This window comes from Pectinophora gossypiella, chromosome 6 (assembly GCF_024362695.1).
Source record: "Pectinophora gossypiella chromosome 6, ilPecGoss1.1, whole genome shotgun sequence".
Classification (NCBI taxonomy): Eukaryota; Metazoa; Arthropoda; class Insecta; order Lepidoptera; family Gelechiidae; genus Pectinophora; species Pectinophora gossypiella.
In genome coordinates this window covers 13,058,446-13,084,805 of record NC_065409.1, presented here as the reverse complement: position 1 = coordinate 13,084,805, position 26,360 = coordinate 13,058,446, and the positions used below count along the sequence as shown (strand labels likewise).

General features: G+C 37.5%; 2 protein-coding genes across 2 annotated transcripts in view; both read left to right on the top strand.

Annotated features, from left to right (window-relative positions):
* The first annotated feature begins 74 nt into the window (after positions 1 to 74).
* LOC126367812 (kelch domain-containing protein 10 homolog) lies at positions 75 to 2,034 on the top strand. Its single transcript, XM_050011564.1, has 3 exons — positions 75 to 547; positions 750 to 961; positions 1,122 to 2,034. The coding sequence occupies exons 1-3, from the start codon at positions 218 to 220 to the stop codon at positions 1,774 to 1,776; spliced, it is 1,197 nt and encodes a 398-aa protein (XP_049867521.1). The 5' UTR covers positions 75 to 217; the 3' UTR covers positions 1,777 to 2,034.
* Positions 2,035 to 2,854: 820 nt separating this feature from the next.
* Positions 2,855 to 26,360, top strand: part of LOC126367802 (adenosine receptor A2b) — a 125,448-nt gene continuing 101,942 nt past the window's right edge. Inside the window, exon 1 of the mRNA XM_050011552.1 lies at positions 2,855 to 3,618. Coding sequence (XP_049867509.1) covers positions 3,207 to 3,618 — 412 coding nt within the window. The 5' untranslated portion in view covers positions 2,855 to 3,206. The remainder of the gene's footprint in view (positions 3,619 to 26,360) is intronic.

The window sequence follows — 26,360 nt, the reverse complement described above, 5'->3', positions numbered from 1 at the left end:
TGATATCATGTAACTATTATTACCCTATTATGATACTTTAAGTTACATTTTGCACCACTACCCAAATTGATTTTATCTGTCAAATGAAATGAAAATTCTTCGGAAACGAGACAAAGTTGAAATTGTACAGTAAATTAGTTAAAATCACCTGTTTATACGTGGTCGCAGATTGGTATTCTTTCTAGAATTAACTTTATGTGTCGTGGCTCTCGCCGGTATGAGTTCTGGTCGAGAGGATTATATTTTTGAGCCGTTTAAGGTTACAGAAGTTAGATGTCGGGGTACAGAGATTCCAAGGCCTCGTAGTGGACACAGAATATCGTGTGATGATGTGAATATCTACTGTTTCGGGGGGTATAACCCAAACCCTTCATTGTCGTTGGTTGGGCAAGTAGAGAACCCGACGTGGACGCCGGCTCGGCCGCTGTTTCGAGAGCTTTGGAGCTTCCATATAGCGAGTCGGCAGTGGAAACAGCACAGGGTTGTGGAGAATATGCCAGAAGAGCTCGCGTCTAACGCCATGTGCATGAATGGCCGATATTTGATGGTAAATAAACTTTAAGGTTTTGTAGCATTTCTACGTAGGAATAAGAAGTGTGAGTTAATCAATTCCTAATAAGAATGAAATTCCATAAACAAAAAAAAAATAGAAAACAGTAAAAGTAATAAAACATGGCAAAATATTTTACAAAAGCATTCACAGATAATACCAAAGTTTTACAATTAAAAAAACCCTTTTTTATTTTAAGATATTTGGTGGGACTGGGGCTCCATTTGGCAATAAATGTAGCAATGACGTGATTACTTGGCGCACATGTCCTGGTGATGCTAAACTGGAGATCCTGCAGGCTAAGGGGACCAGACCCGCTGGTCAGTATGGACAGGCAATACTCTGCTATGACGGACACTTCTACACTATAGGAGGAACCAATGGATTTGCATACAACTGTGATATTTATAGGTTTGTTAACATTTTGTCAAACTTTATGTATCTACTTTACAGTTTATATTTTGAGGCTTAAGTTATTTTGTGTAATAGTAACATGTATTAATTAATAAATCATTTGTTTTTATAGTCTATGATGTCTACTGATGTAATAAAATATTGTATTTGCTTTTAGGTTAGATCTTCGAACATTAGTATGGGAACCAGTATTTGTGGGAACAGGGCAGGAAGGAGAGCCAATAGGTAGATATCGGCATGAGATAGCCCGGGTTGGAGACAAGCTGTATATTATTGGAGGTGGCACCGGAGAGTGGGCATTTGAACTCATGGAAATACCAATGTTTGATCTCGATACTAAAACCTGGACCATACTAATGCCAAAAGCTGATGACACACTGAAGGAGGCGATAGGACCTCTGCCAAGGAAGTGTCATAGTGCAGTGCAAATTGATACCCCAAACGGTGCACAAGTGTTTGTTGCTGGTGGCTCAGACGGACAATCAGTGTTTGAAGACGTGTGGAGATTGAATGTGCCGACTTTACAGTGGCATCTCATGCAAAAAACGGTGTTGCCAAATCCATTGTATTTCCATTCGTCAACGGTTACCTCTGATGGGTGTATGTACATGTTTGGGGGCATTGAGCCCAAAGAACGATCTACAAGTAGGAATAATATTTTATACAAAGTGTGGCTGTGTGTACCGAAATTGAGTGAGATTTGTTTGGAGGCCTTACTCCACTTTCATCCATACTTAGACCACGTAGATAGAAGAACTCTTTTAAATATCGGAATACCTATTCACATGGTGGACAGAATACACCGTAAGTGAGTTGAGTTAATTTACTATGAATTATATCTAGTGTATGCTCTTTTTTGCATTTAGTAATATTGTGTTCTGTAATATTATTCTGAAGCAAGCATAATTTATATTCATATAAGAAAGTAATTATATATATTTGTAATATAAACCGAAATATTGTTGACTAAAACAGTTGGAGTGAATATAACAACAATTAATTTTATTTATCATTTTTTAATTTATATTGTAATATAAAATTTTTAGTAAATAAAAAAGTGCTCTACAGAACTCACTATGTATTTCCTTCTGCGGGACACACTCTACTCTATAGCCTCCTTACTCCATCTATTGTATTGGTGGTATTGGGGTTAACACGAAATTACGCGCGCCTTAGTAGATAGCGCTTTGTTTTCTTTTTTAACACTAGCGCACCTGAGAGACGTCTGCCCATAGGCATTGCCACCTGCCGAGTCGAATTGTGAATTTAAACCATCCTGGGACACATCACATCAAAAATTTCATCAAAATCGGATGAGCCATTTTGGGGTTTTTTACTAACGCACGGCAATAGATTTTGTATTAGAGATACGCCAAATAGTTATGTAACGGAATAACTGAGTACTTACTGAATGTTATGCAGTTTGACTAATACCAAATAATAGGCCGAACTATCCGGTTTCGCGATACGTCTATGGTAAAATTCATAAGGAATGGTTTAAATCTTGTTTCATAAAAATATTGTTCAGGTCATTTAATTAATACCTCAAATCTACAATCATTATATTGTTGATTTGAATAGCTTTATTATGTTTCTATTCTCGCATGAAGGAATTGTACCGAGTAGGTATACGGTCGTACAGAAATATTCGGTTTTGGTACCGAATACCAAACGAATATTCGGCGCATCTCTATTTTTTATTATTTGAAACAATATAAATAATATTATTACGTAGTAGCAAGTTGCTTTTTATTACTTGCAGCTCTGCCCGCCCCATAGATAAGAATCCTGGCAATGGGTATTCAAGGGCACTGTCACTGCAACAAGTGTTAATAGCGCGAAGGGCGCGGGCGTCGCCGGGACGCTGGCAACGGCGCGGCCACAGTCAGCCACAGTGACGGGATAGTCCGCGCCCGGAGCGCTACGCTCGACCACGCGCGCCCTCCGCGGCCAACGTACCCACAACTTCCGATAACTTCGAAAATATAAATTCTCCGTATTTCTTATAAAAAGAAGACCGAAAAATATCTAAATAAATACTCTTGAAAAAGTTCACAAGTACCTAATTTAGAATTCCTTAGATTAATTTAGTCAAATAAAATGATTTTGAAACTAATAAACTAACTTATTGCGAGTGACAATGTTGGATTTATAAATAATGGCTGTGCAGTGTTGTTTAGGCGTTAAACTATGGGTTGAAGTGCCGATTAGATATAACCATTGGTATAGTGTATAAATCGGAATGGATGAGGAGAATTCTACGGAAGCGTCGGCGCCGCATCGGACGCCGACGCCTGAACTTCATGCGGTCTACACTAGTTTGGAAATTTTAGTGGCTCTAGTGGCTGTTATAGGCAATGCTATGGTGATCCATGTGTTTCGTCGGGACCGCCGACTTCGACGTCGAACAAACTACTACATAGTGTCTTTAGCTGTGGCGGACTTTCTAGTCGGTCTGTTGGGCATACCGTTTGCGATCCTGGCGTCAGTCGGCCTGCCGAGGAACCTTCATGCGTGTTTGTTTACTGTGTCGTTGCTGGTGATGCTGTGCACCATCAGCATCTTCTGCCTGGTAGCCGTGTCTGTAGACCGCTACTGGGCCATCTTGCATCCCATGTGCTATTCGAGGAACGTGCGTACGAGAACTGCGATCGGTAAGTGAATTTATTTCTAAGGTTTTCACCCTAGCTTTTTTGGTTTATTTTTTTTAAGAACGTCTAGGGACGTGTGCGCGAGGTTTTGAACTACTTTTACTCGGCTGAGTGTTGCGAAAAGCTGCAATAGTTTTAGGTTTTAGGCGGTTGAGACGTTCAACAAAAAATATGTATATTTAAAAAAATTACGATTCAAAATGTAACTAGGTATGTTACCAACTATATATTTCAGTTTGAGTTTGTTGGATTAAGACGTCCTAATCTATCTAGAATCATATTAGAGTTGCCTAACTGATTCACTGTTCGACAAAGCTAATACCCTCTTGATCCTTCCAGTTATCTCGATGAGCGAGCAAATTTTACTCAGGTACGAGAAATTGAAGTTATTCGAATGCTAATACGATTGGAAATATTTGTAGAACGTAAAAAACCTACTTAATACTAATAAAAGTTTACAATCTCATAAGATTCCTAATGTTGGAGTTTATGTGCGTTTTAGGAACTTAGAATTGACGTAGGGTGTTTTCGCATTACGTCCGATTCGAGTCCATCAAATGACGGACCCGAACGGCCGTAGAATGGCTGTGGTCACTATTTGTATGATAGCTTACGCATTACATTCGATATCCATCATTCGATATCTTTGTAAGTTTCTACTATCCGTCATTTTCGGACTCGGATCGCATTCGGATCGGTTATAGTGCGAAAACGTCCTGACGCGTCCACACATTTCTAATTCAAGACGTTCTTGATGTGTTACAAACAGCACGTGTACGTGTATGTAGGAATTGTACATTCAATCAACGTTACATGTAGTTACCTACATTTAGTAACTCTACGCTTAGAGCCAACTCAACTTAGAAATATCTTTATTCATTAAGTATACTTCGTTACACTTTGAAGCGTAAATTTTTGCATAAATATATTTTTTGTCGAACGCTTCGCTCACAACCTGCATAGCCGAGGAAAAGTAGGTACATAGCTGTAAGAAAAACCTCGGCACAGGGCTCCTAGACCTCCAAAAAAAAAAAAAACTGAAAAAAGTATTTAATGCCCGCATTTCACGCTTTATAAACTATATAAAATACTGTATAAACAAGTATTTAAAATAATGGATACTATTTTGTAAAGTACTGTGCTGAAACTATGATGGTTATTCGAAATCTTGACTCGAACAAAAAATATTCCGTTATGAGTCTCCCGAATAATGTGATATCTTCTATCACTTGTGCATGATGTTACTGATGTCACTGATCAGAGGTCGTTTAGTTATCATTTATTTTATTACTCTTTATTATTATTTTACCGTCCTATTATTATTTGAATACAATGGACCACCTCTCGTAACGACGGGTGTTATGCAAAAGTTTAACTACCACGTTTAATATCATTAGCAAGGAAAATAAATTTAAATTCAAAATTAAAACTCTGAGCTCTGTTACTTGTGGCTCTGGTCACCCCATTAGGAATTACGGACGTGAGTTTATGTGTGTATTGATGTTTATGTACTTATGTTACCTTTTATAAGTGCGATATGTTTAGGTCTTTCTTCAAGAAACATAAAGACAGTTTGCCTTTGATGGATGTCGACAGGACGATAATTGATCAGTGTGATTGGTACCACATTTTCATAATACCGCAGATTGGCCGAGATAACTTACAACTGAACCGTCTGATCGTTTTCGGTCAACGATACATAACGTAAACACACGACTATATTCCACAATATTCCATAAAATCACGCCTATTTCCCACCGGGGTAACCAGAGACTATAGAATTCCATTTGTTTTGCTAATAGGGTAGTCAGAGATAGGTACTTATGTCTTTCGCAAGAAGAACTAAGTACGAAACAAACCCACACTGCACTGAGCTTTTTGATAGCGCTCACTTCATCATCAGCCGTACGACGCCCACTGCTGGGCATAGGCCTCCCCCAAGGATCTCCACGACGATCGGTCCTGCGCTGCCCGCATCCAGCGGCTTCCCGCGACCTTCACCAGATCGTCGGTCCACCTTGTAGCGGGCCTACCCACTGAGCGTCGTCCGACGCGTGGTCGCCATTCCAGAACATTTCCGCCCCATCGGCCATCGGTTCTCCTCGCTATGTGTCCTGCCCACTGGCACTTCAGCTTTGCAATTCTCCGAGCTATGTCGGTGACTTTAGTTTTCCTGCGGATCTCCTCATTTCTGAGGAGCGCTCACTTGGCCCTTCCAATCTCTTTTCTATTCTGTGGCCGTATCGCTGTCTATCAACGATACCTTACAATGCCTACGTACTGTATACGTACGTTTGTTGTAGTCCTTATTCTCTATTGTGTGAGATGACGACCAAACCAATGCATGTGTCATGTCACAATCCTAAGTATAGGTACCTATTTGGTAACTACAGCGTGTTACGCCGGGACATTTATTACCAAGACCTTCCTGCTTAGCCGCTATATAAATTGACACGCAAACTACAAAACTAGACGTATAGTTAACTGAATTAACGGTAGGTATACGTATATACATTCCCGTCGGTATTTCCTTGTGATAAGCAGAGTCAGAAGTACGTGAATGGTTTTCCGTTTGCAAAGCAGTCGGCCCACGTGTTCTGAGGGTTTGTTGTCTTTCAGAGGCACGAATCATTATTTAAAAAAAATGTTAAACAAACGGTAGATACCTACCTTTAATCTTTATATATTTATATCATCCATCCTCCCCTAACTGCCCTCTCTAAACAGGGTCGGCACAACGTGTATTCTTTTTTTATTCATTTCTGTCATTCGTCATTTCAGTACTCAATCAATCAATCAACCAATAATACTTTATTGCACAACAACATATACAAAGGACATAAACATACGAATAAAACATAAGCACAATAGGCGGCCTTATTGCTAAGCAGCGATTTCTGCCAGGCAACCTTAGGGTGAAATAAGACACATACAAACGAAGACAGTACTCATACTTGTCCTTTAGTCTTTATTATGATTTTCCTTTAACTTTACGCCATGGCATCCATGTTTTTAGAACTAGCTCAAATATATATAAATTTATATACCTACCTATTTCTGCACACATATAGATGTTTATCTTACGAGCAAAGACATAAAACTGGGTGCCACTTATTTATTGAGCAGAGATTTACGCATAAGATAATGTTTTTTTCAACAAAACATCGGAAAGTTTCTGTTCAACAAAACACGAGTTTAATTTTTGAATTTGGAACATTGACACATTCATAGTGTATGAACCACCTATGAGGCAATAAATTTGAAATTCATACATGCATGTCCCATATGTAGTGTCACAGATCATAATACTAAGTAGTGTTAGTGTGTCTATGTACAAAAATTCTAATGTGTTTATCGAAAAATAACATTGTACGTGAGGGGTCGATACCTCATTTTCGGTTACACAGTGAACGTGTTAAAAACCTTATAAGTAACGCTTACTTTAAAATAACAAATTAATTTATTTTTCAAGTATTCTTATGTATTTGTTACATATGTAAAATGGAACGTAAAGTAAGGGTATTGTTAATATTATATATTTTCTGATGATAATCTTTACGAAACATAAACTTGCTTGATTTATGTTTGTATTCCTTACCAAATTCGCATATTATAATATATTACAATAATGACCTTACATCATACATATTAGACAACGCCCATTTATGACTTGATTATGAGACATTGTTATTACATTTTGTACGAATACATCGGTAAATTAATAAAAGTGTGCATATACTATGACTCATTGAAATCCCTATGTTTTTAATAAAAAAAGGGTCATTCAATGAACAATAAAGGGAAAAGATGTTAAAACTAAATACAATAGAATTAAATTTAAAATAAATTGTTATACTTTGGATAATAATATGCTAAAAAATAGACATACTAGGTACCGAAGTAAGTAAAATGTACTTAATTTACAAGCAGGTCATGTACTGATAAACTGTAGGTTAATTGTATTATATTAGGCAAACAGACAAAGTTGTTTTTTCCTTTAGGGAATAGGCGCTTTTTGTAATGGTTCGTGAAGAAAGGTAGTTATAGTCTTGCTTGGATAAAGCCATTCTCTGTAAGATAAAGATGAACCCAGTGTTGAATGAAGTGCTAGAATTATTTAAGTGTTTATCGCTATTAGCTCACTACAGACCTCATAAACGTAATTTCTCACATGACAAGCCGAGGTTCGTTTCCACCTTTCAAGCATTTAGTGTTTTTTTCCTGGTTAGGGTCATTTAAAAAATCCGCCAATTAGTGAATGATATCCAAGCCAAATCTACAATAAATATATCACGCACGACAGACAATTGATAAATAGACGTGTATAAAAGAATTCGGCCTTGATTTTATCAGTTGTTATCTGTAATTTACATGAAATTAACATATGAGATAGCTTAACTACATGTAAATAACTTATTATGTAAATAATAGGTAGCAATAAAACAAAATTTGCCTACTAACCAGTTTGATTTAATTTGATTGTTCAGATTGATGAGCCGACCAGCGTGTTAAAGTCAAGTCAAAATAAGTCAATATATAAGTATACAGGGTGGTAGAGACACCGTAACGAATAAATTGGGGTGATTCAGACCATGATCCGAGTTGTTAAAATTTTTGTCTTTTTTTAATTATTTTCAGTTCCATACTTTTGCGACGGAAAATTCCACTTGATATTAACTCAGAATCATGGCCTGAATCACCCCTCAAAGTTTTCGTTACGATGTTACTAACACCCTGTATATTCAGTGAGCAACTTGATATTTAGGTGATGCTTACCATGGCATATAACCACGGCTGTCACTTCGGAAGAAATTCGGAGAAATATTTTCTTGTTTCATACTTTTTAGACCATGATTTTTCATTTTAGTTTTTAAACGTATATTATATTTTCGCAAATTGCCAAGCACTCTCTCCTTACAGTCCACCATCAATGTAAGTAATCTGGACTTGATTTGTCAGTGTCAGTTAAGTATTTATTGTTGTAAAAGTTATCTATATATTTATAAAAATGAATAGCTGTTCTGTTGGGTGTCCGATTATTTGACAAAAAACAAATAATAAATTTTCATTTGAAAAACAACATTTGTCAAAACTATATTTGATAAATGTATCATTTTACAAACTATTGTTTAATAAACTACTCATTAGACAATATATTTACAAAAAAAATAATTATTACGCTAAAACATTAATTTACAAATTGATTATTTTATAAACATGTTAGATGGCAAAACAACGTAAAGCAAAAATAACATTTGACAAAATGCATTGCTTGGTAAATATTTTATTAACCAAAATCTATGTAAATCAACAAAAATCTTTCTCAGTTTACTATAGTTTAACAAAAAACGTATGAAAAAAGATCATTTTAGAAGAAAGTAGTAAGCTATTAAGTACGTGTATATCATTACTTTGGGTTCATGCATGAAAGTCCAATAATAATTAAGAAGTTAAATAATTATAATAAGTAATCATTTATTTTCCAATGTTTGGTTAGGTTAGGTTAGAACTGCGACCATAACGCACGAGCCGAGCGAGCGAAGCGAGCGTGCCGCGGCAGCGGCCGGCGAGTGCCAGAACCGAATTCTACTTATTTCACTTAATTCACGTAGTATGTATTTTTTTAAAGATTTAAGTTTCTATGGTATTAGTATTAATACAAAATTATTACTTGCCTATAAACAATCTGTTCAAGAGTTTAAATAGTTATTTTTAAAAACTAATAATTTGTTTTCTAACTTTTTGTAATAACCAAAATTCAACAAAAATCTTTCTCTGTTTACTATAGTTTAACAAAAAACGTGTATAGTACGTGTATATTATTACTTTGGGTTCATGCATGGAAGTCTAATAATAATAAAGTTAAATAATTATAATAATCATTTATTTTCATAATAGATACATTGTTTTATAATTTTAAATTACTTGCTATAGATTTTAAAAGCGTGACTTCCGAATAATTGTTTTTTAGCTTTAATATACGTTCGATGCGATCGTCTTTAGCAGCATATTTCTTTTTCTTTTTTGCTGGAGGAGCACCTATCATTTTTTGTTGTATTTCACTTAAATTGTTTAAAGTCTCCTGAATTAATTCTTTAATCAAGTGATATACGCCTGGGTGGTATTTATCAATGATTTGATTTATTTTATGGTGCCAAGCTTCAGCAGAATTCGAAGTTCTGGGTATTTTCATGGTATTATTTTCGTAACAACTCCAGTACTCTGGGGCATACTTAGGTGGCGTATTGGAAGTTCCACTCACATAGTTCTCTTCGAACCAATAAGCAATGGTCCTGCTATCTTCATCGGTCAGGGTTTCCAGATATTTATTAAAATAGACTGGAATTTCAGTGTCCTTTAAATAGCTTAGTGCTAATAGACATTTGATGTCCTTATTAAATTGACTATTTTCCGCATACTTTTTTACCATGCCGCTACTTTGAACTCTCCTGAAAATATAAAAATAACATATTTAAGTACACATATCGAATATTTTACTTTAAGCACAAAATCATAATACATAATATGTGTAGTAGGGTCAACTGAAAAAATGGTTGGTTAGGTTAGGGTAGAACTGTGAAGCGAATTCTACTTATTTCGCTTAATTCAAGCAGTGTGTATTTTTATAAAAGACTAAAGTTTCTATGGAATTAGTATTAATACAAAATTATTGCTTGCCTATAAATAATCTGTCCAAGATGAAAATTGCAACCCTGCAATTTAATATTTTCAAAATTTGATCGCAGGCTTAAGATGGCTGCTTTTTCGAAGTCTAATATGCACACTTTTGGTTTGATATCAATATTATTTTCTGCTCCGTATTCTATGATCATTTCAAATATTATATCATATGTCCTCTTGTCCTTGTGAGAACAAAGGCAAAAAATCAGTGGAAAGGTTTTTGGGTCATCCTGAAATATATTTCCATGTATGGTGTATAATTGAGTAAATATTGTAGGCACAATTTTAAAAGTACCATCCAATATCCAATAATCTGATCTGCTCAGAATTTCTATCAATTTAAATGTAGACAATATTATAATTCTTTTTTTATCGTATATACGGTCCTTAATAATAAAATTTTTGCCTTCGATTTGTGTCATTGACTCATTAATTTCAAATTCTAAATTATCGGGTTCTTCTACTTTACTCCTTAGTTTGCATTTTTCACGATACATGCTCTGCTTCAAAGCAGATGTTGATGGTAGACTCTCTAAGACTTCAGAAGCTACATCGGATTTACACTCATTCAATATTTTACACAATTTGGAACCTCCAGCTACTTCTTTCTTTAGCTTATGTCGAAAATCTGCAATATTTTTACGCAGGGGATCTGGTCCATGAGTGTGATTTTGCTTAGGTTTTGATGGAATATGAACACCTTCCTCATTTACGGTTGTTTTCAACATTACTTTGCATTGATATATTTCGTTTTTTCGCATTTCACACGTCCAATAAAATACATTATTTTTAGAATTTACTTTGTTATACGCATGACCGTTTAGAAAAACTTTAGTTCCATTTTTGCTTGATTTGAATACTTCACACACCAACTCACTACTCATTGTGTGCAAATATGTTAATAAAAAAAGCAATAAGCAGCAAAATACACTACGCGTCAGTCACACTTATTTTAAAAGACAGTGCAATAAACGAAATAGTGCGGCAATAAGTGGGTACTACAATAACATTATTCTAAAATACCGCCTTTTGTACGGCTTCACATAAAAATAGCAATTTTAAAAAAATAATAATTTATCTTGTAACTTTTTGTATAATCACTAGTTTGGCAAACGAATTATTTAGTCATGTGATTATTTTAAATATAATATTTTAACAGTTAAATTATTTTCTAAGTAAAACATTTGCGGAATCTGTATTATGTCATATGATTGTTTTTAAAGTAATATGTTTGCCAAATGAAAGGTTGTCAAATGATTAGTTTTCCAAACGTTGTTTGTAAAATGATTATTTGTTATACGTTTTTTGTAAAACATTAGTGAACCGTTCTGTTGTTGTTTGTGTGCTGTTGTGTCTTGCCATATAATAAGGAATAAATATATAGGTATTACGTGTCTCACCAAAACTTGAGAACGACTGAGCCGATTTGGCTAATAATAGCCTTGAAATTTTCACGGAAACGCGGGGAAAGTTTAAACGGTGAATAAATACGGAAAAGGGTGATACGAATTCAATCGGATCATCTAGTAACAAAAAGAACTTTGTAAAACAAACAAACTTCGTTCAGTAGGTAGGTAATTTTGTTTCAGTCCAGCAAATTCTAATCGAGTTCCGAACCCAAGTAATGTAGTGGCAACTGCCCAGCAATAATAACATATGAAAGGTTTCGTGCATCGGCCTAAACCAGTAATTGTCTATTCGAACCTGGCTGGTTTTAGTTAGAGCGACGCATATGATCCGTCCGTATGTTACTACGCCTCTCTCGGTTGCGGAATATCGGCATTGCTTAGAAACATGCGTATTATCAGTCTGCAGTGTCCTTTAACGAGTGTTACATGCACTGACATACATAAAATCACACGCGTAATCCCTAAATGGAGTGGGCAGTCAACTTGCAGAAGCTTTTAATATGAAGTATTCGCTTCAATACTGTTTTGGGAGCGAATAAAAAAAACAGAACACATTCAAATGCTTGTTGAACAGATTCCGGGCATATTGTAAAACCTGACAGAGAGATTGTGTCCTTTCTAACATGGAACATTATTGTAGGCGATAGGCTGATCCGTTGCCACCATAAGGTTCATCATAATCCATCTTACGAATTCCTATTAACAGTGGCTGCAAATTATCTTTGATTACTTGTGGCTCTCCTAACCCTATTAGGGATGTCGGGTGTTAGTTTATTTATGTACTATGTATGTCATATGATGTTCTAGGATGGATATGATAAACCATATTGTGACAGATGATTTTCCGAACGTTCATATAGTGCTACATTAGGTTAAAAATGGCACAATTCCTCACTCGGTTTTTTCGACTTACCCGGGATGTTTTTCGTTCCCAGAACAGCATAGAATCGAATACTTCGCATTAAAAGGGACTGTAAAATAGTCTTCTGATCTGCCCACCCCATTTAGGGGTTACGGGCGTGAGTTTATGTACTTATGTTAGTCATTGTTTTAAGTTTACGCGGTTATTATCATAATTAATACACATAATAACGGGTTTAAAATAGGGATATGAGACTTCCGATAACTGATGTCATCAGTCATCCCGTGATCATGGCACTTGTAACAGTGTCGAAATATCGGGAGCCTCATATCCCTATTTTAAACGCGGTAAGAACCCGATATTATGTGTTTTAACGTATGTTAGTCGTTTGTATCCGCTCCGGAGTTCCGCGCAGACGGTCGGTCCGGGCCACCGGCATGCTCTGAAGGCAGCCATTGCTTCCCACTGACCATTCGAACGGTTTACCAGTGAACCCTAAGAGATTGACTCCGAGGTAGGTAGGCAATTTGGATAATCCCGGCCAGGAATCCCGCGTAGAGATAAATTGGCACTTAGTTTCTGTAATTTGGTTCTTCTCTCGTGTGGGTTGTGAGGGTAGAGTACAAACCTCATTAACCCTGGTGTCAGGGTTACTATTGAGCCGTCAAAGGCCCCTGACATGACTCATGTAACGACTACTTACTTACATCGGTAAGTAGTAACCGGGACCAACGGCTTAACGTGCCTTCCGAAGCACGGATAATCTTACTTTCGGACAATCAGGTGATCAGTATGTCCTAGCCAAACTAGGGATCTCAAAGTAATTTTTGTGATATTTCCGCAGAGGGATGCGAACCCGGGACCTCCAGATCGTGAGCCCAACGCTCAACCACTGGACCTTTCCCCGGCTATACAGGTTGTGAGAAGCTGCAGTGGTTTTAGGCGGATGAGACGTTCGTTATGTAAAAATTGACGATTCAAAGTGTAACTATGTTACCTACTGAATAAAGATATTTTTGAATTTGAATTTGACCACGGAGGACGAGTGGAGGGAGTGGAGGAGGTGTAATTTTGATGAGGATTGTTCTTGTATCGAGTTTAGAGGGAGTACGTACCTATTGGTAAATTACATACATAAACATACATAAATTCACGCCCGTAATCCCTAATGGGGTGGGCAGAGCCACAAGTAATCAAAGACAACTTGCAGCCACTGTTGATACGAAACACTGTTGATTGGTAAATTACAACCGTTTAATCTTATAATAAGATTTTATTTACTGAGCAGAAAGGACTCAACATACAGAAATAAGGACATACACATAAAGGCATAAGCAACTTATTGCTCATGCAGCAATTTCTTCTATGCAACCTCTGGGTACCTACCTAAAATATACAAATACTTAAGTAGTGGATTAAACATAATTACTGTGTTGTGTCCGACTAATGTTGTAAGTATTTAGGTGTTATTGTGTCATGCTTCGAAGGACTTATTATGAAAGTGTTAGTTGGTAGTTACTCTACATTTTCCGTTTTGTATTATACCTACCTACTTATAACATAACAACAACATAACCACGGAATAGAAGTATGAGAACCGCTGTCGGTTCCACCCCACTTTCTTTTACTACTAGGTACTCCTGCAAACAGATAATTATGATAGCTCTACTGCTTCTCAAATTACATAGCTATTTTACCAGAAATGTATATTTTATGTGATACTTTCCCTAAGATAGTGCATACAAAAAGTATTTTCTTGATAAATAGCCGATTATACTAAGGTTTTAGCTTTCCTGTGATAAGGAGAGATCTCCTTGCATGATAGTCGATATTTGATTTTTTGCCCAGCTATAACGCACATGAAGACCTTTTAATATACTGTCGCGGAGCTCCGTGCGCCGTAAAGTTTGCGGATGGGTGGAGTGCAAAGTTGAAGTACGAACTATTTGCTTATAATAATATGTTGAGCGTTTCAAGCTCATCCTTCTATTCCGTGAACATAACCGCCTGTACCCTCGAAAAAGACACAAGTTTACAGTAATACAGCCATTCAGTCAGCTTAGTACTTATTTATATTATATTACATGTTATCTGTGGGCTTAGCACCGTAAGCACGCGACTTTTTCTCGCCGCGACAGAGACCATCTGTATCTTTCTGTGCAGTACTGTGAGTGAGTGACGGGTGACGTATGTCGAGGCGAGAAAGAGTCGCGCTCTTACGGTGCTAAGCCCGCTGGACTAACTTAATACATATCGTGACGTCTATTTTAAAGCCATTAGGTACGTAGGTATAATTTTAATATAACACCCTGTACCTATCTCTATTTCTTACATAAACTGCCTATATACGTCCCACTGCTGGGCACAGGCCTCCCCTCAATCAACCGGAGGGGGTATGGAGCATACTCCACCATGCTGCTCCACTGCGGGTTGGTGGAGGTGTTTTTACGGCTAATAGCCGGGACCAACGGCTTAACGTGCCCTCCGAAGCACGGAATCATCTTACTTTTTCGGACAATCAGGTGATTCAAGCCTGAAAAGTCCTTACCAAACAAAGGACAGTCTCACAAAGTGATTTCGACAATGTCCCCATCGGGAATCGAACCCGGACCTCCAGATCGTGAGCCTAACACTCTAACCACTAGACCACGGAGGCTGTCGCTCTATTTCTTACCATTATTTTTTTGTGTCTGCCGTCAAGTAATCTAGACGAAAACTTTCCCTTATTCCCAACTTGCCACCGCCGAAATAATCAGAAGTTCCAAGTGCTAAACTTAGTTATAAACCTCGTGTAATTGAATTGGCTTATCATAAAAATATATTCTCAACTTCACCACAATAGTCTATCTAATGAATAAACTTAGAGATACGCAGGTCGTGTTTTTTTTTTTAACAAGGGACTTTCCAGACTTCTTTACCCAAAAACAATATAGACTGCGCTGTACAGATACTCCTTCGTTTAACCTTCTAATTTCATGGATAACAGATGTAATGCATCTTTTATCTTTGTTTTTGAGTATAAATGATGACCCTTTTTATCACACCCATGCATAATTACATCTTCCATCCATTATTATTCTGATCAAAATAAATAAAGAGAAATACTTAAATAAAAAACGAAAAATCTGGACCCGACTGAACCGGTGTAGGACCAACCATGGAAAGTTAAACCATCACCTACATAAATGGGGCTTAAAGGAGTCGCCATACTGTGAATGTGGTCACCCGGATCAAACCCTATCTCACATAGCGAACGAGTGCTCTCTACTCTCCCAGGTGGCATAGCCGAGCTGCAGTGTGTGATGGATGCGGCAGAGACTTGGTTAGGGGAGCTTAAGCTGGATATATGATCCCATCATTATCATCATCATCAATTTAAGAGCCACGCTGTTGTCGGTGTAGCATTTTCCATTCCAGTCTATCAAAGGCTAATTCCTTGACTTCCCTATAAGACACGACGTTAACCTTATATAATATGATCCTCGCAGGATATTTTATTTTTGTCTGCCATACGCAATAAATAAAGAGAAGCAATATAGGTAGCAACATAATTCTATACATTATGTGATCCAAATATAAAGCAAGAATAAAACTCATTTTACATAACTTTTGCGAATTTTACTGTCACTTTGGGAAGATTTCCGGGAACGCACGTCACTAGGCACTTTAGCTATAGGTAAGTACTTGGTCATCGAGAGGTGATACTTCGCCCCTTGAATACCTGAACGACGACATCGTTTTAATGGCTCTCTGTGGAGTTTTATAGCAAATTTCAAGTTAATTTAAGTACGTAACAATGAAGGAAGTTCTTCTCCATTAAATTTAAGATAATTACTTTGTAAACATAGGATGTAGGTAATCAACCTGATTATCACGATAAAAATAAATCATTATCATCATAAAATAAATAAATATAAAGGTCAGTAATTAGTATTTAGTGTATATATGCTCGGGGTATATGCCTCGTCATCTACCTAGCATCGCTACTATCCTATTTTCACCAGGTTTATCCCGTTTTTCATGGGGTCCGCTTACCTAACCTGAAGATTTGACAGGTCGGGTTATTTACAGATGCGACAGCTTTTTTGACCGTTTCTGGCCTTCTAACCTGCAAAAGAAATTAGCCCAATTCAGGTTAGGTCATATATATCTCCTAAATACATATCTCGGGAATTCAAATGCAAAATATCTTTATTCAGTAGGTAACATAGTTACACTTTAAATAGTCATCTTTTATATAACGAATCTGACAAAAACTACTGCAGCTTTTCACAACCTGTATAGCCGGTTTTCTCACAATGAATGATGAAATGTTGGTCTTCCAATGATGTTTTCCTTCACCGGTGAGAAAGTGATAAACATTTATGATCCTAATATGAATTCGAAAACAAATTCGAAAATCATTGGTTTATAAAGTGAAAGTAAAGCGTTTTACCAAGTGGGCTACCACGTCTATTATGATACTAATATCAAAAGTGACTGCAATTACAGTTTTTTTTTAATTCTTCTATCGTGTGGATTGTAAGGTGGATAACCAGGCTCATCAACCCTGGTTTCAGGCAGGGTTGTTTGTGAGCCGCTAAAGGTCCCTGCCATGACTCATGTGACTGTTGCTTAGTACATCAGTAAGTAGTACCCGGGACCAACGGCTTAGCGTGCCTTCCGAAGGACGATTTTTTATATTTTAAGTAGGTATTCCTTGTGTCATAGATACTACGTGTCACCATAATGATATTACTCCGTTTCATACCTATTTTAGTTATTCATCATCATCTACCTGCCTAAGGGCAGGGTGTGCCGACTCTACCTAGAGTGGGATAAGTCAAAATGTATTCCTCTTCCATTCATTAGGGTAGTTTCCAACTAGTCAAATCAGTTACTTTTTACTAAACGTCAAAACACGAAATTACTATGGAATTTGTATGAAAAATCACACTGTGACGTCATAGAAAAACGTGATAAAACGTCGGACTTATTATTACGATTTTCTTGCATAATTTCATAAATAGAAAGAAAAATATTTTGTTTAGTTTTAGTTGCGTCTTTATTTAGTAATCAGAATTTCATAATTTATTTTGAGGCTAGTACACGACCCATTACTGTCAGTCGTCATCTCAGTACTCACACCTATCACACACATATCCTTCTTTACACAATCCATTCACACTTTATTGGGTCGTCCTCATAACTTTCCTCGTTATATGCCTTTTATCCCTCCTTACATGCCCGTTCCATGCTAGCCTATTTTAGTTACTATCTTTTGTATTCTAAACAATGCTTTTTTTGTCTGGACGTTAAATAACTAAGTTTAAGAAAGTACCTTAATAGACTTGGAAAGGATGAATGACTTTTTAAACAGTGCTTTAACTTTGAAAACTGTTTTCTTCCGATAGTTAAAAGACTTTGGGAACTTTTCTTATCATCAGCACTTAAGCTCCGTCAATCTTTTACTTGGTAAGAGGATTAGAAAAGATAAAGATGTTACCTACTTCTTACTTAGTAGGTACGCTTTAAAGTCTAACTTCCTTTTAACAAGTTACTGGGCTGAACCCCCTTGGTTAACACGAATTTCTTGAAACAAAATGATGGTTCTATTATTAAAATATATTTTAAAAAATATACAAATGAGTGTAGTACTTTAACTGTATGGGAATGAACTCGTAACGCCCGGCTCAAGTGCCTTATTTGTTAATGAACGCGACAATGGTGCTGAGCTGTTATACCTGTCATTTTCTTATCCGCCGAAAAATAATGGGACAGGTCGACAGGCATAAAAGTTATCGAACACACGTCAATTTTAAGCAGAAATTAAAAAAGCCCTTCCAAAATTTTATATTGGCCAATAACCCGACAGAATGAAGTTGACAGCACACGTCTAATGGGTTTCATATCACCGAGCCTATTTTATTCGCCCGGGTTATTTATTCATTTTATAACTAACAGCTGTCAATCATCCGTCCTTTTCCTTTTCAGCGGATAAGAAAATGACAGGGTCGCAATCTTATATAATATACATGTATCTTTAGCTTTAAATTGACATCTCTGCTTAAAATCTTATTGTATAAAATTTTGAATTTAATATTAATATTTAAATAATAAGCCACTATTTGTATGCCTACTAACAGGCTGAATACAGAGATTGTGATAACTTTATGTAACACCTTTTGTATACCTGTATTCACAAATAAAGATTTTGATTTGTTTTGAGGTATAACTTAAAATTAGGAGGTGTCTGCAGGAATCGGGGTCAATAGCGTCGTAAACGTAAACCATAACCTTATCCGATATATTTGAGTGAGTGCTCTCGTTATATGTTTTTTTTTTACTATTTTGTTGACGACTCCGTGAAAGGTAAACAAAGGTTTATGTATAATATACTTCCGTACACGGGACGAAATGATGAATTTAGTTTTTTTTAATTCTACTATCGTGTGGGTTGTGAGGTGAATGCCCGATGTCAGCATTCCTGGTGTCTAGAATACTATTTTTTATTTATCCCACCTTGATCACCCGGGGCACTACAAGTTGCAAAACGGAGGTTTGTTATTAACTTATTTAAAGTTTTAACTAAATAACCTATAATAATAATAATTTATTTATTTATTTATTTACTTATATCTAACCATACAAACAAACACATCACCATTACAGGAGCACCCAATGCGGCGATGGAAAAAACAAAGTTCCTATAACAAACCTATCTACCTAGCTACTCAGCCTGTATCCACCCACTACTCGGCCTCCTCTCTTTCACGCCATCCTTTCCGGTCCTGTGCAAATCTTATCCATTGCTTTACGGCAGACCTCACAATGTCATCCGACTGGTGGTCTGCCTCGATATCGCATACCATCCCTTGGCCACCAACCAGTAACAGCCTTAGTCCATCTGTTGTCTTCACGTCTTGCCAAGTGTCCTACCCATCTCCACTTAAGCCTAGCGATTCGTATACTTACATCTTACGTTTGGTATACAATCTACCAGGTGGATGCCTTGATTTGAGTGCACTCCCATAGTGCATACAGGGATAATCTAAAGTCTAATAAAGTGTTCAAAGGGCCTCTTAAACAACGTAGATTGGCTCCGGCTCCACGTGTGTCTTCCAAAAGTCCGGGACTCCATAATCCAGAGACACACCCCGGACACTTCATACAAACAACCTCGTTTTACACAGACACTACACATTTACATTTTCAATACGCGCAACTGTGTGTGTGACGTCTGAGGGCTGCCAATTACAATACCTAAATTAACTGTCATTACTTACTTAGGTTAAAAGAAAAGTTTTCATCTCAAACTCCTCCGTGCTTCGGAAGGCACGTTAAGCCGTTGGTCCCGGCTGCAGTCGTTAATAACCACCAATCCGCACTGGGCCCGCGTGGTGGTTTAAGGCCCGATCTCCCTATCCCTCCATAGGGAAGGCCCGTGGGCCAATGGGCTGGTGATGATGATGACTTACTTAGGTAGGTAGTACTACTTACGAAAGACGCATTTATAATAATCCTATGTATACGTAGTATTATTCCTTATTCTATGCCCGAGGTTGAGGAAAGAACATTACAAATAATAATCATAGAATTCTATTTCAGACAGTCCATATTGTGTTAGTAACAGGGAAGCTTAGATCTAGTATTAGTAACATTACTTACACATTTTTTTATTGCAAAAAAACAAATAACTGTAGTTTTTTTTTGCGTTCACGCTAATGATATTGAATTCCGGTGTTTGAAGATCCACTCAGAACTCAGATTCCTTCCCGTTACAACATATTCACATACATACACACACGCGCTCACTAGTATATCCAAATAGGGGTAGTCAGAGGTGGATGATGGATGTCCATCGGAAGATGAATTAAGTACCCACACCTCATCTAGCTTTCTGTTAGACCAACGTGATAGTTTAGTAATTTTAAAAGAACTGGGCCCTGTGTCAAGGTCTTTCTTGAAGCTTCTTTTTCGGCTATACAGGTTGTGAGAAGCTGCAGTAGTTTTAGGCGGTCGTTATGTAAATAATGACGATTCAAAGAGTAACTATGTTATCTACTGAATATTTATATAGGGAGTGAGCTGTTTCGCCGTCAACAACAACACAACAGCAATATAATATATCATCATCATCATCAGCCGTATGACGCCCACTGCTGGGCATAGGCCTCCCCCAAGGATCTCCACGACGATGACCGATGGCCGATGGGGCGGAAAGGTTCTGGAGTGGCGACCACGTGTCGGACGACGCTCAGTGGGTAGGCCCGCTACAAGGTGGACCGACGATCTGGTGAAGGTCGCGGGAAGCCGCTGGATGCGGGCAGCGCAGGACCGATCGTCGTGAATATAATATATATATACTTATTCGTTGATTACTACGTTAAATGTTTATATTTAATATGTCTATTGTTAAAGTAATATAGTGACTAACGTCTTGTACCTAATTATAGTTATCAGGGCAAAGTACCTGTCTACTCTTAACCACAACAATAGGGGATCACTTGTACTTGCGGTTCAACAAGTATATAATAATGTATAATGTATAGATAGTGTTTATTGAGTGTTATAAAAATGTCTTTGAACTCATGAGTTCAGATATCGAAAGATCTATGATTGCAGTGTCGTGAAATAGTAACTTTTACGCATAGAAAAGTATCTACGCATATAAAAAATTCGTGCACGTACTGTATTGTACTGTATTTTCATAGTCAGTTCGAATCGCCAACCTTTAGGGACATTTACCATTAGGAATTGGTAGATCTTAGGTTTCACTGGAATATCTTAGGATTTATTGCAGTTCGAGCTTTTACAGTAACAGATACACCAACGATAAGTATTGAGTATGTTTGAAGAGGAGCGCTCCATTGAATTAAGCGAATGAAAATGAAAGCAAATGAGAGTGAAAGTATTTAAGAACGGGAACATAAAGGAAGTGAGAAGAAGACTTTTCTTGTACAGGCGTGAACGTGAAAGATAATTCAAGCGCCCATCACGTATCTTCGTAACGTCACGTAGGTACGTAAGACACGTAGTATTTCGCTACATCACGTTAATACTGCTACTGATTAAGTCATAGGTCATAGGACTTTGGTTGAGCTACAGAAATTCTATTTACTTAAACTTTTTTTTATTCTTCTCTCGTGTGGGTTGTGAGATCACCAACCTCATCAACCCTGGTCCTTGACGTGGCTCATGTAACGACTACATACTTAGTAGTACTAAGTGACCTCGGAAACCCGGATCATCTTATTTTCGGAGTACCTATGGGGTGATCAGCCTGTAAATTCCTTACCAAACTAGAGTTTTTTTTTTACTTAAGAACCAAGGACTTCTGGTGAAATTTGTGAAAATGGTTAGTGATTATTTAGAAGATATGAATGCATGGGATTAACTGTCTGAGAACTGATATTAGGCAGCTAAATTACTCAATTGTATAACAATATTTTATGTTTATTTTTTTTAAAGAACGTCTAGGGCCCTGTGCGGAGGCTTTTCTTGCAGCTTCTTATCCCCGGCTATACAGGTTGTGAGAAGCTGCAGTAGTTTTAGGCGGATGAGACGTTCGTTATGTAAAAATTGACGATTCAAAGTGTGATGATTCTATGTTACTTACTGAATAAAGATATTTTTGAATTTGAATTTGGTGTCGATTCGAGCAACCATCATTTTTTTTTAACTTGTTTTGACAGGTGACATTAGCTGCATCTCTTTCTTGCATGTATTGTAAGTGCAGGACGGCACGAATTTAAGACCTGTCAAACTATAAAATTGTGTGCGCCCGAATGTTTTGAATTTTCTTACACTTATTTATATAGTTTTCCATTAGAACTATGTATTACTTTGTCACTGCTACAAAGTTAGAAAGCTGGTCAATTAGTAACTATAAATATTCAACATTGCGTCACAGGAAACTAACTAGTGCCAAAGTTCGTTCACCTTCGTAAAGGTCAAGGTCACGTTTTGTATTGACTTTAGAAAATAATGATAAATGCTCAGAATAGTTTCAGTCCGATATTTCAACTCCAATTCTGCGGTGTCACTTTTGAAAAAGCATCTAAATTACATATTTAAACTTAACTCCCTAGCGATATGTCGTTTTTCACGGGGTCCGCTTAATTAACCTGAAGATTTGACAGATCCGATTTGTTACAGAAGCGATTGCCTATCTAAACCTCCCCGCGGAGGGAAAACCAGTCCAATATAAGTTATCAGTTATGAAGATACAAATATGGATTCGAAAATAAATTCGAATACCTATCATTGGTTTAGGCCCGTACTAAAATTCGAACCTGCGTCCACGGCTCCCTTAATAACGGAACAAACTAAACTACTGATGAAAAATCAAAAAAATGCACTGCTTAACTTAGTATTACTTCTAATTACTTAAATAAAAGGACAATATCTTGACAAAATTCATTAGCGTAGGTATTTCGAGTTTATTAAACGGTTTTTCATCGCTTCCGCATCCACTTAAACCATCCGCTTACATTGACAGACGACGCGGGAGCGAGTAAATAAAATTCTAGTGTACTTAGACAAGTGTGTAAACAGGGGGAGTTCTTGTGTGAATTCAGGGGGGTTAGCCAAGTTGCAAACGATTATGAAAATCGTCAGTAAAAAATCATAAACAGCCTATATATGTCACACTGCTGGGCACAGGCTTCCCGTCAATCAACCGGAGGGGAGGAATCCACCACGCAGCTCCACTGCGGGTTGGTCCTTTGTTTCGTCAGGACTTTGCATGATTCCGTGGGTCGGAGGGCACGTTAAGCCGTTGTCCCGGCTATTAGCCGTAAAAACACCTCCACCAAATCGACAGTAACAATGATAAAAATTATAGATTTGATATTTAAGGGGTTAACCAACTTGTAAACGATTAAGTACCTTTAATGACAAACGACGAAGGATTGCAATGATCTTTTGAAACTTGGCTAACTCCTAAGGTAAAATAAGGTGACATGTTTTATCTTTTTATCTAGCCTAAAGTGTTCCACTGTTGGGCAAAGGCCTCCCTCCATTTCTTCCAGGACTCTCTAGACTGTACAATAACGTCAAAACTCGCTCGACGTAAAGGGAAAATAAGGCCACTCGCCGTAAAGAGAGTCGCCGTAGCGCGGGTCGCCGTTCGGAAAGTCGCTGTCAACGCTACAATTCGTATTTCCTATAAACGATGTTTGAAAAAGAAAGCGTGTCCGACAATGTAAAATGACCTTTATTCGTTGATCGACAGGCAGATAGACGTGGGCGGGTAATTAAGTGCGTGTTTTTTCGCAAATTGAAGGACTCTTCAGTCTATTGCGTAGCCTGTAGTGCTACGCCACAACTACGCAGAAACATTTGTAAGTATATAAATAAAAAAACATTAAGCTCACGACGAGTACGGTCACGAGCATTAATATGTATACACTTTGGTACCATGTCACATTAACTTTTTTGACAAATTGAACTGTAAGTCTCACTAAATGTCAAATATGTTAGTGCGACAGAGTCCTAAAGTGGGTACATTATATTGCTCATGACTGTACATTCCAATTGGGGTAGTCAGAGATACATTCATCCCGAGATGAACTGAATACCCACACCAGAAGCGTAGCTTGCCTTAGCGGGCCCCGTATAAAAATGCTTGAGGGCCCTTAGGAAGGGTAAATATTTCTCACAGGAGAAAAAAATGCATAAAATGAAAATAAATACTTATTCATCATAATTATCTATCTGTCACTTTTCCAAAATTTAAACAAACAATTGCCAATTGTTGCCAACAATTGTTGAAATCGGCACCTGCTTACGCACGTTGGAGGCCCCCGTGGCCAGGGGGCCCCGTATAATTGGTACGGCGGTAGCTACGCCCCTGACACATACCTCACCGAGCTTTCTGTCACACCAACAGCAACAGCGTGATAAGTGGTGAGCCTATCGTTATTATAATAATTATATCGTAGTTTGGTTAGGACATTACAGGCATTAGCCTGTCCGAAAGTAAGATGATCTGTGCTTTGGAAGGTATGGTAAGCCGTTGATCCCGGTTACTACTTACTGATTTAAGTAAGTAGTCGTTCTCAATAGTAACCCTGACACCAGGGTTGATGGGGTGGTAATCCATCTCACAATCCACGCGAGAGAAGAAGTTCCCAATAGGGGATAACATATAAAAATATTAGAAGAAGAAGAGAGAGCGAGCCTAAGGTCGGTTATGATATCATCATCATCATCATCAGCCCATTAACGTCCCCACTGCTGGGGCACGGGCCTTCCCTATGGATGGATAGGGAGATCGGGCCTTAAACCATCACGCGGGCCCAGTGCGGATTGATGGTTATTAACGACTGCTAATGCAGCCGGGACCAACAGCTTAACGTGCCTTCCGAAGCACACGAGAGGTTATGATATCAGCAGGATATAAATTGAGAAAGCAATGTTAAAATCAGCTTCCGCGCCATCTACTATGGTTATTTTATTAACACTAACCATTGCTTCTCAAATTGCGACCTTAACCTTGTAAGTCTCGTAACTGATCGTAACTAGCGACATAGTCTTCAAGTTTCACAGTTAACAAATTTTACGATAAGTGTACCACTTGGCGGTTGTTAAGTTTTCTAACAGTCTCTATTGTTTAATAATCAGAGCGTTGGGCTCACGACCTAGAGGTCCGGCTTCGATTCCCGATGGGGACATTGTCGAAATCACATTGTGAGAATTTTCTTTTGTTTGGCTAGGTCATTGCAGGCTAATTTCAGCTTCGAGACTGCGTTCAACATCATGTCAATGTGACAGTTCTTATATAAAACAGGGACTTGGGCATGAGTCTTAAAGGCAGTCTCAGCTGAGATTAGTAGTTTATTAATATCACCCTTAACCAACAAAGTGATTTTTGTGATGTTCCTATCGGATTCGAACTTGGGACCTCGTATTCGTGAGCCAACCCGCAACTATTGGACAACGGAGGACGTTACTAGGGAGGAAAAGTACCTTACGCTGGTCAATTGAGTCACGGCTCCACCCCGGGATTAATAGGAGATTATTAATACCATTTCACGTACACATCATACGTCCTTGGTGGCCATTTTCTTAATTGGAAACACTTTTGGATATTTTCTTTAAGAAGGTATCGTTTATCAAGACGCTCGGTGACAACAACAGTGTTTTGTTTTATCCGTGTTTTTGTTCAACATAATACACATTACATACGCTCATAATTTTATTTTTCACGTGCCTTATTGTATATTTGTTTTGTGTTACCGGACAAATGGGGAGCACTGAGAGCTCTCACCCGGTATAAAAACCTGGGTGCGAACCTCGGCTCAGGGCGTCTGATAGTTATTCAAAGTTCAGGGGGCTTAAAAAGGTTTTAAATCATCTAAAAGAGCAATATTGCTATTTGACATTTGCGCAAGTAAAAGTAAATGCGCTAAGCACACAAATGTCAAATAGCAATATTGCTTTTTTACATGAATTGATTTGATGTGGCCTTTTTAACCCCCCAGTAAGTCACTCAGCAGCAGTTTTTAAACTATAACCAAAGTTTTGCTGAATATTTTTTTCAAATTTTCCCGGGAGGATAACCAACTGAATGCTTTCACACAGACCTTGGATACCTATTGTAATTACTTTATTGTTTTATATAACAATATGGATAAAAGTGGGTTCCGTCCGCGGCTTCAGTTCTATTGTCTATCTGTTTACATGGACAAACATTTAACAATGATCATTAGCCTAATTTAGAACATTATGAATGCTTCAAAGGGTGTTCTTTGTATGACCCAGTTTATGGATGATAAATTTATAGAATCTCATTATGACCAAACACCTAG